The 13,824-nt window shown below is 46.9% G+C and overlaps 2 protein-coding genes across 2 annotated transcripts in view; one reads left to right on the top strand and one right to left on the bottom strand.

Annotated features, from left to right (window-relative positions):
* The window catches only part of GET1 (guided entry of tail-anchored proteins factor 1), a 28,143-nt gene extending 27,760 nt beyond the window's left edge, over positions 1-383 (top strand). Inside the window, exon 5 of the mRNA XM_035028880.1 lies at positions 302-383. Coding sequence (XP_034884771.1) covers positions 302-315 — 14 coding nt within the window. The 3' untranslated portion in view covers positions 316-383. The remainder of the gene's footprint in view (positions 1-301) is intronic.
* The window catches only part of LCA5L (lebercilin LCA5 like), a 43,593-nt gene continuing 30,038 nt past the window's right edge, over positions 270-13,824 (bottom strand). Inside the window, exons 8-11 of the mRNA XM_035028876.1 lie at positions 8,306-8,390; positions 4,872-4,975; positions 4,587-4,704; positions 270-994 (exon numbers count right to left, since the gene is read on the bottom strand). Of these exons, the coding sequence (XP_034884767.1) occupies positions 270-994; positions 4,587-4,704; positions 4,872-4,975; positions 8,306-8,390 (1,032 nt within the window). The remainder of the gene's footprint in view (positions 995-4,586; positions 4,705-4,871; positions 4,976-8,305; positions 8,391-13,824) is intronic.

The raw sequence follows: 13,824 nt of genomic DNA on the forward strand, positions 1-13,824 counted from the left end.
TCCCACAGAGTATTAAAGCCATGGAGTAAATCAGTCTTCTAAAAGATAATGGACATGTTTTCAGTTGTAGGAAGAAAAGATATAATTTTATATTTGAAATGTGATTGGCTAGTACAAAATGGATTTTCAAAATTAGGTTATAAAAACCTTAATTATCCAAAGTCAGTTTAAGTACTGAAACACACAGACACACAACACTAACATTATAAGATTAAAGGCACATAAGAACGAGAATATCATATCAGAATGTATTAGGATATTGATTATATTTAAATAATTATTTTTCTTTTGCCTTCTGTAGGTGAAGATGACTGAATAGAATTTACCACAGTTACTTTAGAATCTCCGAAAGCGTTGCTGGCGGAGGCCTGACTAGGAGGTAGATGGTGCATCTTCTTACTTTCCAGAGTCTCGTCAGCGTGTTTAGGAGCAGCCGTGCTGGTCTGGTCGTGTTTAAAGACATAGCCCGACCCAAAGAGTTCTTCCATTAGACTTCTTTTCTTATCTCTGAAAGTATCTTTTGCTTTTGTTCGGGAAGACTTGCCGAAAGAGGGTTCATACCCACTCACAGAATGTTCTGGCTTCAGTCCGTCCGCGTTACCGCGAGGCTTGCTGGTGCCCACGCCGCCTCTCATCACACCTGCCCCGACCGGGCCGCCCGAGGCAGGAAGCCCGTGGTGCAGGTTCTCCGTCGCTTCTGTGAACGAGTAATGCTTTCTCTGTCTGAAGGGTATCTTGATATTCGCAGCAGCATTTTTATCAGGCATCTCGTCCACGTCATTTATTTGGAGACTTGTTTTGAACTTTTCTTTCCCTGCATTGTCTTCCTGCTTGCCTTCCCTTTCAGGATGAGTTACTTGAATTCTTTTTGGTGGTAGTTCTTCTTCTTTCACCAAAGTGGTTTTCTTTTCTTGATCTTCTTTTGTTTCTCTCTGTCTTCCAATATTCGCCAGAGGTGATTGTACTTCCAAATGTTCCTCTTCCTTCGATAAATCTGTATTCGAAAAATAGTCTGTTTAGTGATCTTTAAAATGTAGGGATTTCTATTTCAAGAAGGCATACTGAGCACACTGTTGACATCTGACAGGCACATGAACGTGACATGCATCCAACACTAGAATACAGGGAAGGGTGCTGGTAACAAGCTTGAAACGTTCAACTTTCCTAGAACATACCAAATAAATAAGAATTATGAAACCAAAAGAAACATGATATTCATGAAAGAAGAACAGACATTTAAGAAGTTATCAGTGGATGCTCATCATTCCTAGGCGATGGAGTGCCATTTAAAACAATGAGAATACTTTTCACCCATCCAAACTGACAAATAGTTTCCAGATTTGGTGAGAATATGGGGAAATTGGAACTCTGTTCCCCATTGGTGGGTGTGTCAATTGGTACAGCTTTTTTTGGATGGCAATTTGACTGTAACTATACAAAAGTTTTTTTTAACCTTTTTTTTTTTTAGAGCGAGAGTGTGCACTTGTGCATGGGGGTTTGGCGAGAGGGGCAAAGGGACTGGGAGAGAATCTCAAGCAGACTCCCTGCTGAGCACGGAGCCTGACCCAGGGCTCGATCTCAAGACCCTGAGATCATGACCTGGGCTGAAACCAGAGTCAGACGCTCAGCCATCTGCACCACCCTGGCTCCCCTGTATCTATCAGAATTTACGTGAACATACTCTTAGATCCAACAACCTCACTTCTGGACCAAACTGTACAAAAATGCGCAAAGATACGTATAAGGATGTGTACTGCAGCATGGTGTAGTAACCAGGAAACATCCTAAATGTGTGTGCAGGGGCCACGGGTAAAGAAATGGCATGTGCAGTCCGGGGGATTCTGGGCAGCTATTATAAAGGCCGGGGTGGGGCCGTGGGGACTGACGGGGGAGAGAGGTTCAGGGTAGGCTGCTAAATGAAAAAGTCATTTGGAGGTGAGCTTTCCGTTCCCGTTCCTTACTCAGGCACTCAGGAAGCCCTGCCCTCAGCCTCCCCTCTTCCGAGGAAGGGCTGTTGCAGGGACGGAGATGCACACCTTCTCAGGAAACCCGCACCCACGACCTGCGTCCGGATCACTTACACACCTGGACGGTCGCTCATTTGTGGCGGGGAATGGGGCAATGTCACATGAGCACGGGGTTGGGAAATTTTCTCACGTGAATACATTCCGAAATAAAAGTATTCCTTTTAATCCAGGAAAAAAAAAAAAGGAATTCTAGCAAGAGCAATTGTTTTAAGAATTAGTGGTGAGCAAAGAAGCCCGCAGACTATATGGTTAATTCTAAAGAACCGTTCCTGTCGTGCCCCGATACCTGATGCGAAGGTGAACACGGGACACCCTGGGTGAAACTGCTCCTTTGCCACCTCCGCCTGTGTGAGCCCCCTTCCGGGGCTAGGGCGGTGGGCTGCTCCCGGCCTCCCTGCCCTGCTCTTGCTGCACGGCGGCCTCTACTCCGAGCCCTTCGTGGCTCCCCGTGCCCCCCCGCCTCCGAGAGCAGGCCCAAGTCCCCACCGTGCCCCCCGAGCTGGCCCGCCGCGGGACTCGGCCCGAGCCCCCCTGAGCCCCCCGCTGCGCAGTCCCTCCTGCGGGCGGCGCGGGCTTCGCCCGGAAGGCCCTCGTCGGGTGTGCGCCCCGCCGCCCCCGCCGCCCCCGCCGCCCCCGCCGCCGCCCGGCGCGTCCCTCTCGGTGCGGGCGCTCTCGGCAGCTCCACGGCCCCCAGCCGAGCCGCACGCCTTCCCTGCTGCGCGCGCAGCGGTCCTTCCTCGCTGGGTCAGCGGCGCACGAGCGCGCGACTCCTCCCGGGACCGGCCCGGACACCGTGGCTCCGAGACTCTCTGTCCCGTGGATGGGCACGCTTTCCGGGACGGCGAGAATTAGCGACACGGACCAACAGCGCCGGGGAAACCGCCCAGCCCACTTGTCAGCCGCGGTCGGCCGCACTGCGGCGGCGTCCTGCGAGCGCCGGCGAGCCCTGTGTCGTCCGGGGGATTCGGAGGCCCCACACCGAGGGGGGGCCCCCCGAGCGGGACCCGGGCCGCGGGGACTGCCCGCCGCCGCTGCGGTTGCCCGGCCGTGGCGCGCGCGGCGCCTTTCCCGCCGCAGTGGTTTCGCACGGACGCCAGGGGGCAGTGGCTTTAAAATTCCGAGCGGAGCGCGCCGGGCGGCTCCGTGGGGGAAGAAGCCTCGGGCTCGATTTCCGCTCGGGTCCTGATGCCAGGGTCGTGGATCGAGCCCCGCACAGGCCCGGTGCTCCCCGGGGAGTCCGCTTGAGATTCTCGCCCCCTCTGCCCCAGCCCCACTCGCGTGTGCCCGCTCTCTCGCGCTCAGTAGAGACCGTCTTCACCAAGAATGCTGAAGGCGGATGATCTCCAACCGGACTTCCTTTCCAGCCAAGTATTCGTCAAGCGTGAGGGCCGCGTGATGCCCTCTCCAGGCGACAGGCACACACATCCTGCAGCAGCTGGGGGAGGATGTGCTCTTAGGGCACGACGGCTCTTACCCAGGAGGAGGCCACGGCTTAGGGGCCGGAAGACTGGGCAGAGCGCGGTGGCAGGAGCCCGCGGGGAAACGCGGGTCCCAGCACCACAGCTGCGCGCCAGAGGTGCGGGGACCGGTCCCGAGGCCAAGAGGCTGAAGCGCCGAGTGGCGCCTCCAAGACCCCTGCTCCGCAGACCTCCCGGGCACGCAACGTCCTTGGCCTGTCCGGCCCGGGGCCTGATGAAGGTGTGGTCCTCGCCCTCATGCGCTGCCGCCTGGCGTGGCTGGGGACAGCAGCGGTCTGCTTGGACCCACTCCCGAGCGCTGGAGCGGAGTCTGGTGACCTTAGCACAGGAAATTCTGGCAGCCCATTCCCTCCCACCCCGTCTGTCCCGCTGTAGGTGCCAGGGCCCTGGTGGGTCTCTGCCTCCCAGGGGACGCTTGACCTCACCCCCGGCTCCGACCCCTTGTATGTCCGGGAAGCTGAAGCCAGAGTCTGTGCGTCTTTTCCTGGGAGTCTTCATTTAAAGTCTCCTTAGCAGGGATGTTGCCCTTCACTCAGCGAGGTTTGGGTTTGCTGCTCAGTGTGTCAAAACTGAACATACTGTTAAGGATACGCACTGTGAGGAACAGCAAGGCAACGACGGGCATAAAATGGAAGGTGGTGGTTATTTCTGGCGGGCGGGGGACGCAGGCCTGTGGTTCGGAAGGGCCCACAGGTGTGCGGGGAACACGAAGGTGCTAGTTCTTAAGCAGGGGTGTGGCTACACAGATGCTCATTTCCTAAGAATTCTTTACATTGTATAAATGTGTTTTATGTATACTTTTATTTACTTTTTATAAAGAATTTATTTGATGCAGAGAGAGAGAGCACAAGCAGGGCGGCAGCAGAGAGAGAGGGAGAAGCAGGCTCCCTGTGGGGCTTGATCCCTGGACCCTGAGACCATGACCTGAGCCGAAGGCGGGCTTAACCAGCTGAGCCACCCAAGTGCCTCTTATGTATACTTTTCACACACACACACACACACACACACACACACACACACACTAATTCACAACTTAAATCGAGTAAGAGTAAAGGAAACTTTTAAAAGTGGTTACAATTACCTTCGTATTTTCTCTTGGAATCCTCTTGGTTTGGAAGTTTGCTGATATAGTGAGGAATTGCACAGGTTATTTCAGTTGATTTTTCTTTATGACCAATGTTTCCAGTTGTCCTTTTACCCTATAATTTAGAAAAGCAGCAAAACCACATTTTTTTTGGGTACAGGCAATTTTAAATTGTGTTTTGTTCAATGAATATAAATACTTTTTGTGGAGAATAAGAGACTATTTATACCCTATTTTTATAAAGATATGTTCAGACACTGCAAGAATTCAAATCTGTTGTACCTTAGCTGTCAAAGATGGAGCATCTTCCGATTTTTGGGTTTCCTGGTGTTTCATACTTGTCAGTGAAAAACTTCTGTCTGCTTGTACAGATTTTGTTGAAGAAACTACAGAACAGGTACATTATATGTAAGAAACATTTTACATGTGGAAGCAACATTGATTTTAGATATAAAATAATGCTGAAGTTTGTAGTGTAAGACAAAGTGTACAGACATTTAAAACTTTTTTTCCCCAATATATGGATAACATTTGCCGGTTCCCCTTTACCCTACCATTTCACCGGTTTTGTCTTATTTTGGGCCACACAGGTTAGGGGTGTCAAGGAGGCTTTAGGCTAGGAGGGCCTTCCTGTTGGAGGACACGTCCTCCCTGCTCGGACACGCAGTCGTGAGGCAGTGAGCCACAGCGACCTCCTGCGGCAGTGCTCTTGGTTACCAGTGGTTAGAATGATGGCTCACGCAGGAGCCTGCCACTAAACCTACACTTTCCTCAAAGTGTGATCCCATTTAAATGACCCCGTGGTTGGTATGATCATCTCTGCTAGCTATTATTCTGGATTACAAAGCAGAAGCAAACAAAGGAAGGCAAGGAAATTTGAGGTTGTTGCCTTTAAAAGCGCATAGACAGATGACAAATACCCTATGTGGAAAACCCAAAAGACTCCACCCCCAAATTGCTAGAACTCATATAGGAATTCAGCAAAGTGGCAGGATAGAAAATCAATGCACAGAAATCAGTTGCAAATGAGACAGAAGAAAGAGAAATGAAGGAGTCAATCCCATTTACAACTGCACCAAAACCCCTAAGATACTTAGAAATAAACCTAACCAAAGATGCAAAGGATCTGTACTCAGAAAACTATAGACATTCATGAAAGAAATGGGGGAAGACACAAAGAAATGGAAAAACATTCCATGCTCATGGATTGGAAGGACAAATATTGTTAAAATGTCTATGCAACCCAGAGCAATCTACACATTCAATGCAATCCCTATCAAAATACCATTAATTCTTTTTTCACAAAGCTGGAACAAATAATCCTAAAATTTGTATGGAATCAGAAAAGACCCCAAATAGCAAAGGAAATGTTGAAAAAGAAAAACAAAGCTGGGGGCATCACATTGCCCTATTTCAAGCTATATTACAAAGCTGTGATCACCAAGACAGCTTGGTACTGGCACAAAAACAGACATATAGACCAATGGAACAGAATAGAGAGTCCAGTCCAACTGACTCTATGGTCAACTAATCTTTGACAAAGCAGGAAAGAATGTCCAATGGAACAAAGACAGTCTCTTCAACAAATGGTGTTGGGAAAATTGGACAGCCACATGCAGAAGAATGAAACTGGACCATTTCCTTACACTATGCCCAAAAATAGACTCAAAATGGATGAAAGACCTAAATGTGAGACAGGAGTCCATCAAAATCCTAGAGGACAACAAAGGCAGCAACCTCTGTGACCTCGGCCGCAGCGACTTCTTGCTAGACATGTCTCCAAAGGCAAGGGAAACAAAGGCAAAAATGAACTATTGGGACTTCATCAAGATAGTAAGCTTTTGCACAGCAAAGGAAACAGTCAACAAAACCGAAAGACAACTGACAGAATGGGAGAAGATATTTGCAAATGTCTTATCAGATAAAGGGCTAGTATCCAAAATCTATAAAGAACTTATCAAACTCAACACCCAAAGAACAAATAATCCAAACAAGTGAGCAGAAGACATGAACAGACATTTCTCCAAAGAAGACATTCAAATAGCCACCAGACACATGAAAAAATACTCCACATCATTTGGCATCAGGGAAATACAAGTCAAAACCACAATTAGATACCACCTCACATCTGTCAGAATGGCTAAAATTAACAAGTCCGGAAACGACAGATGTTGGCGAGGATGTGGAGAAAGGGGAACCCTCCTACACTGTGGGTGGGAATGCAAGCTGGTGAAGCCACTCTGGAAAACAGTATGGAGGTTCCTCAAAAATTGAAAATAGAGCTACCCTACAACCCAGCAACTGCACTACTGGGTATTTACCCCAAAGATACGAATGTAGTGATCTGAAGGAGCACCTGCACCCCAATGTTCATAGCAGCAAAGTCCACAATAACCAAACTATGGAAAGAGCTCAGATGTCCATCGACAGATGAATGGATAAAGGAGATGTGGTTCATATATACAATGGAATATTATGCAGCCATCAAAAAAAATGAAATCTCATTTGCAATGACTTGGATGGAACTAGTGGGTATTATGCTAAGCAAAATAAGTCAGAGAAAGACAATTATCATATCTTACTCATATGTGGAGTTTAAAAAATAAGACAGAGGATCATAGGGGAAGGGAGGGAAAAATAAAACAAGATGAAATCAGAGAGGGCGAAAAATCATAAAAGACTCTTAATCATAGGAAACAAACTGAGGGTTGCTGGAGGGGGGGTGGGGGATAGGGTAACTGGGTGATGGGCATTAGGGAGGGCATGGGATGTAATGAGCACTGGGTATTATATAAGACTGATGAATCACTGAACTCTACCTCTGAAACTAATAATACACTATATATTAAGTAATTGAATTTAAATTAAAAAAACCCACCATCACCAAAAAACAACAAAAAAGTAAGCACGTAGTGGCTTTTTCTACCAAACTAGGGGTGACTGTTCCTATTGTATTTCTTCTGAGCCAAGCCTCATGCTGGCAGATCTTGGGGATGGTGGATAAGTACGGCCTGTCTTGAAGGAAAAATACTACTCAGCAATGAAAAGGTACAAACGAATGATAGCAACAGCAACATGGGTGAATCTCAAAAGCATTAGGCTGAACAAAAGAAGCCAGACACGGAAGAGCACCTGCTATATGATTCCACTCACAGGAAATTCTAGAACGGGCAAAGAAAGCTGCTCTGACAAGGGAAATCAGTGGTTGCCTCAGGCCAGGGCCAGGGACTCCTGATGGCAGGGGGCTGGGAGGGGTCCTCCTGAGGGGGAGGTTTGTACTGACTGGGGTGCTGGTCACATTCATGTCAGCTTTTGCCAAAACCCGCCAAAATGCACGCTTAAAATGGGTCCATCTTACTGAGGCAAATTGTACCTAAATAATGATGATTTAAAAAACCCCCACACTGGGCAACAGATGTACTTAGAAAGTTCACTGTCTGGCAGACAATTTGCTCCCAGCTGGAAAGTGGGGCTCCCAATCCGCCTGCAGTAAGGACATGCGGGACTGAGCGGAGGCTGGGAGGACAGGAGAGCATGTCTAGGTCCTCCTACTGTTTCAACCATATCCCATGGCTCATTATTCTTCTAGAATCCCAGAATGTTTCAATGCCTAGTGAAACTGATTTTTAAAATATCCATTATTTGCATGATATAAAGTAGAAAAATATGACTACATCCTTAAAAATAGATTTTGAGCAAAAATAATTAAAATGTACCTTTTAGATAATCTTCTTTGTCATGTAAATTTTTAAATATCCGACTAGTATAGATGTTTCTAATTTCAAGCTCTCGATCCTTCTCCTAAAGAGAACCACAATACCAATTTTTCTATAAATGTTTGCTCTTACCAGCCTCCATCTTTTCTATAAAACAATTTAAGTGGGCTCAGTATTCTTTGAATAAAATCTATAGATGCTAGCAGAAACAGAAATAGGCCATAACCTTACATATCATCCCCGACACCAAAAAGTACTTTTTAACAGAGCCACAGACTTTTGTGACGGGGACAATATCGCCAAGGGCTTTGCGAGCCAGCTTCTCTCACTGGAGTTTTTCTGTCCCCTGGGTCTGTGCCATGAAGTTTGCTGGTTTTTTCTCATGGTCCAGCACAGCACTAGCCACGTTGTGATCTAAACTAATTAAAATGAAATGAACAATTCAGTCCTCCCTCACATTACCCAGGTTTCCAGCGCTCAGTAGCTGCCCATGGCTGGTGACCACACTCTCGGGTGGTGCAGGTAGAACATTCCCACCATCACAGGAAGTTCTACTAGACACGGCTGCATTTAGACAGTACATGCAGGGTGGGTAAAGCCTAGAACAAAGGCATCATTGTTCAGCTCTAAATCTCGGTATTTTTTTTTAAAAGATTTTATTTATTTATTTGAGAGAGAGAATGAGAGACAGAGAGCACGAGAGGGAAGAGGGCAGAGGGAGAAGCAGACCCCCCGCTGAGCAGGGAGCCCGATGCGGGACTCGATCCAGGATCATGACCTGAGCCGAAGGCAGTCGCTTAACCAACTGAGCCACCCAAGCGCCCTAAATCTCGGTATTGACTTTTTATTTTATTATTTTTATTTTTTCAAGATTTATTTTTTATTTGAGAGAGAGAGAGAGAGCGTGAGCACAAGCAGGAGGGGCAGAGGGAGAGAGAATCCCAAGCAGACTCTTTGTTCATGACCCTGAGATCATGACCTGAGCCAAAACCAAGAGTTGGACACTCAGCTGACTGAGCCACCCAGGCGCCCCAAAAGTATTGACTTTTTAAAGTCTTGGCAGAACAAAATGTGTGAAATCCTGGCTTGACGAGGAAAAAAAAAAAAAAAGGTTTCACTAAGCACCAAACACTCCTCTTACACATGCATCAAGAGGCAAGCCTGTTAGACTCAAGACCACCAAGTTTTAGCCAAAACCACAGTCAAAAGGAGTGTATGAGTGAAGGGTGTCTTCTGTGTGATTAGGCAAGAAAGCCTGGAGGAGGGGGCCCAAGGAAGGGTGGGGGCAGAGATGCAGGGTAGGGGGAGAGAGAGAGATCAGATGGGGTCTGGTCTCCCTGTGCCCTCAGAGATACTAAGAGGGTGAAGAAACAACTTTGAGGCTGGGAAACTCTCAGCACAGGAGGCCTTGGCGTGGCCCAGGAAATTCAAGCCGCTTCGTCAAGCCCCCAGGTCAGCGTGGAGCAAGAGTAACATGGCGCTGCCAAGTGGTAAGTGGAAAAGGCTAAATGCAATGTCCAGGCAAAGGGCCAAAGAGAATGCTTCCCTCACTTACACAAGGAGTGGGACCCCACGGAGGGGAGCTGCGCGGAGAGCTAGGGAACCTGCTCCCCAGTCCTCAAGGTTACTGACCCAGGTAATCCACCAGCATAGGCTTCGGGATCGACGGTCTAGCCAAGGATCAGATGGCAGATGGATCTCAAGGCATTGGCATCAACAGACAACAGGCCAAGATCACTAAGATTGGACCTACTGAGAAGAGGCCATGAGTTTCACCAGCCAAATTCAGTAGACACCAGCCAGGTCCTGGGGACTTGGCTAGTTAAGACCAGTCATTCCTCAGTAGAACTAGGTCTAGAGGTTCAGAGGGTCAGGGGCCCCTTTCCCCTTTTACCAACAGAACGTGTACATCCTCCCCGCCCCTCGCCCTGGCTAGATGCTATCTCCACTGAGAAATGGGAGATGGGGTTGGGGAAAACTGCTGCAAGCCCCAGAGACAACCTAAACTAGGACCAGTTTCAACTGGACAGACTGAGACAAGCTTCTGTATAGTCTCCATATCTGTCCATGTCCCCACCTCCCACTTGTGGGAATGGGGCTCATAAGGGAGTATAGTTCAGTTATAGAAAATAAAAAACATACATATTTTTGCACATCTGAACTGGAGAGGGCAGGGTTTGTATTTATTTTTTATTTTTTTAAAGATTGATTTTATTTATTTATTTATTTATTTATTTATTTATTTATTTATTTATTTGACAGAGAGAGAGAGAGAAAGAGAACAAGCAAGGGGAGCAGCAGAGGGAGAAGCAGGCTCCCTGCCTGAGCAGGGAGCTCAACGTGGGGCTCGATCCCAGGACCCTGGGATCATGACCTGAGCCGAAGGCAGACACTTAACCGACTGCGCCACCCAGACACTGCTGGTTTGTATTTATTTTAATCATAAAATTAATCTGCTATCGGAGGTAAATGGATAACATATGAGAATATTAATCTTTTCTAGAAATTAAGTTTCTGGGAACAAAAATGTTACAGTATGTTTCTCTTTTTATTTCTCATTGTGATAACACTGCATTTAGCAAGAAAGAACAGTAATGGGGACACTTTGATGCCATGAAAAATTGATCAAGTTATTCTAGATATTATGTTTAAGAAGAATATAATGTAGAAGATCTTAGATATATATATATTTTTTTACCCCTACTGGTTAAGACAAGAATAATTTTGATGTTTAGAGGGACAAGTGTTGATCGTCTGGAAAATTCAGTTATTTCTTTTGATTTGGTCCGGCTCCTTGGAGGGTGGAGTATGTGCTTCAGCAGCAGAGAGCAGGAAGAAGGCAGGTAAGAATGGCTGACTGGCAGGTGGCTGGTGCAGGGCTGGCTGGGGGCAAAAGGAAGTCACGTGAAGAACAGTCCTCCCTCAGGCTTGGAACAAATGTCCAAGTTTGGGTGCCCTCCACAGAGCTGGGCTCAAAATCAAAGACAACAGGTTCAGAACGCAACCCAGGATACTTGTGTAGTTGAGGTCAATCAGTTAATCAAGAGAAGCAATAAGAAGGAAAATCCACATCTAGGAATGCTCATGGAATGCTTGGGGAATATTTATAGAAAAAAGTACTCACAAGCTCAGGGACTATCAGGTCAGAGTTCAATGGGAAGTTGGGTCATGGTGGAAACCGTATTAAGATCAGGATAGATGGCTTCCAAAAGACAGGAAACAATATCTTAATAGACAATGCCACTTTGGCAGGGGTGAGCTTATAGCCCGGATGTAGGGTGGGGCTGCAGTACCTCATTTGGGAGCTGTGGAAGACTGACATTCTATCCCCTTACTTTGGCCCATACTCTCGAAATGGAGCAGAGTCTAGAATTGGTGTTGGATGACTTCAAAAATGAGTTTCAGGGCGCCTGTGGCTCAGTTGGTTAAGCGTCTGCCTTCGGCTCAGGTCATGATCCCAGGGTCCTGGGATCAAGTCCCAAATCAGGCTCCCTGCTTGGCAGGGAGTCGGCTACTCCCTCTGCCTCTCTGCTCCGCTCGTGCTCCCCATCTCTCTCTCTCTCTCTCTCTCCCCCTCCCTCCCTCCCCAAGATAAACAAAATCTTAAAAAGAAGAGAAAAGAAAAGAAAATGAGTTTCAAAGTACAGAAACAGAAATTCTGATCTTTGGGACCATGCCCTCCCAAACTCAGGTATTAATGATTTATGTTAATATGGCAGACTGCATTTTTCTAAAATTGGTTCAGCAATATTTCTGGTCCCATTTCTGGTCCCATGCTCTTCCAGAACCTTGTGACTCCCCATCAAGAATCCATTGCTCCTCCTCTTGTACCGCCTTGACAAAGGGAATGAGGTGGAAGAGACGCTATGTGACTGGTTCTCTTCCTGTCTGTATCTCTCCACTCTTCTCCTTGGAACCTAGCCGCCATGTTGTGAGGAAGCCCACACCACATGTGGGTGGTTCTGGCCAACACCCCAGGTATGAGCTCAGCTGTCAGTTGGCGCCAACTGCAGACATATATGTGAGACTTCAGAGAATTCCAGCCCCATCTTTGAACCACCTTAGCTGATGTCAAGAGTGGCAGAGATGAGCTCTTTCCTGCAAGCCCTGCCCGAATTGTGGATTTGTGAACAAAATTAATATTCTCATTTCTTAAGCCACTAAAAGTTGTGGAGTAATATGTTATGCAGTCATAGTGACTGAAGCAGTCAGGACACTAAAACGTCCTTGAAGTTTCTATTCCATTTCTCCTTGGGTCAGTACCACGGATGACCATGAAGCCTAAGAGGCAATCTCATTTTTCCAGATGAAACAGGACTGGAAAGAAGGTAGGAGTATATCCTGAATGTAGGAAGAAACTATGGTGATAGGCCATGGGTGTAATGACTGAGTTATGGGAAATGAACCAGTGGATTGTTTTAAATCATTTTGTACAATACAATCCTTTGTGTTTCATTTTCCTTCATGTGTTTTTCATCTGTCTTCTGGCTCTTTGTTTTTGGGAGATTTCCTCCATTTCCTCCATGGCCCCACCTCCTGGTCCCACCCCAGAGATTCTGATGGATTTTCCTTATCTCCTAGCTCTTCTACTGAGTTTCATATGCTGGAATCATCTTTTAATTTTCACTTGCTATTCTCTGATTTTTTCCATGTTCATAACATTCTTACTTTATGGGCATAGTATCTTCTTTCCTGGATATTAAACTAAACCTACAGGGTGAGCTGTTCTGCTTGCTATTCCCGTGCTTTCTTCATGCTGCTGGTTTTCTTCACAGATGTAGTTGCTTGAGCATATTTAAAAATAAGGGGCTGGATTATTTTATTTACCTTACTTTATTTTATATGGAAATTTATTTCTTTAGTAGGCTTCCTTCCTGAACGGGAAGGTAGGTTGGCTCTGGGTAAATCAATGGGACATGGTGACTGTCAGGTTTCACTTTGAGGCAAGTCATTTGACTAAGTGCCTCCCACATTCCAGAATGTACCCTTTGAAGGGCTTTACCTGGGATGTCAGCATTTTACCCTGGGTGGCTGGTTTCTTCTCAAGCAATTCATTCACAAACTTCCTGCCTGATGGAAGATGCTGGACTCAGGTACTGTGAGTGCTGTTGACAGGATGGGCAGGTGAGCTTGGTGACTCAATCCCATGTGCTCAAGTGCTTTTCCCTCCTGTCCTCTGCTGGACAAATGCTTTTCCAGCACCTCTTGCTGTGGCTTCTTCTGCTCTGTGTCATCCACATAAATTTTCCCACCCACTTTCTGTCCGCAATAAATGTACCCAAATCTCTACTGTTTGCCGATGACTTGCCCCCAGCTCTTTGCTTTTGTGTGTCTGCTTTCTTTCAGTCCTTTACTGATTCCTTCCACGGGGGTTCTGAAGGGAGGGCACTTAGATATGCGCTATCATCCCCAACAGTTGAAGCCAGAGTGAACAATGTCTTTCTCAGCCCAAACCAGAATCCCCATTTATCTGCTGGTGAATGTGGTGTAAGGTCCCTATCTCTCATGACAGCAGTTGG

Source organism: Mirounga leonina, unplaced genomic scaffold (assembly GCF_011800145.1).
Source record: "Mirounga leonina isolate KUSES-001 unplaced genomic scaffold, KU_Mleo_1.0 Mir_205, whole genome shotgun sequence".
NCBI classification, from domain to species: domain Eukaryota; kingdom Metazoa; phylum Chordata; class Mammalia; order Carnivora; family Phocidae; genus Mirounga; species Mirounga leonina.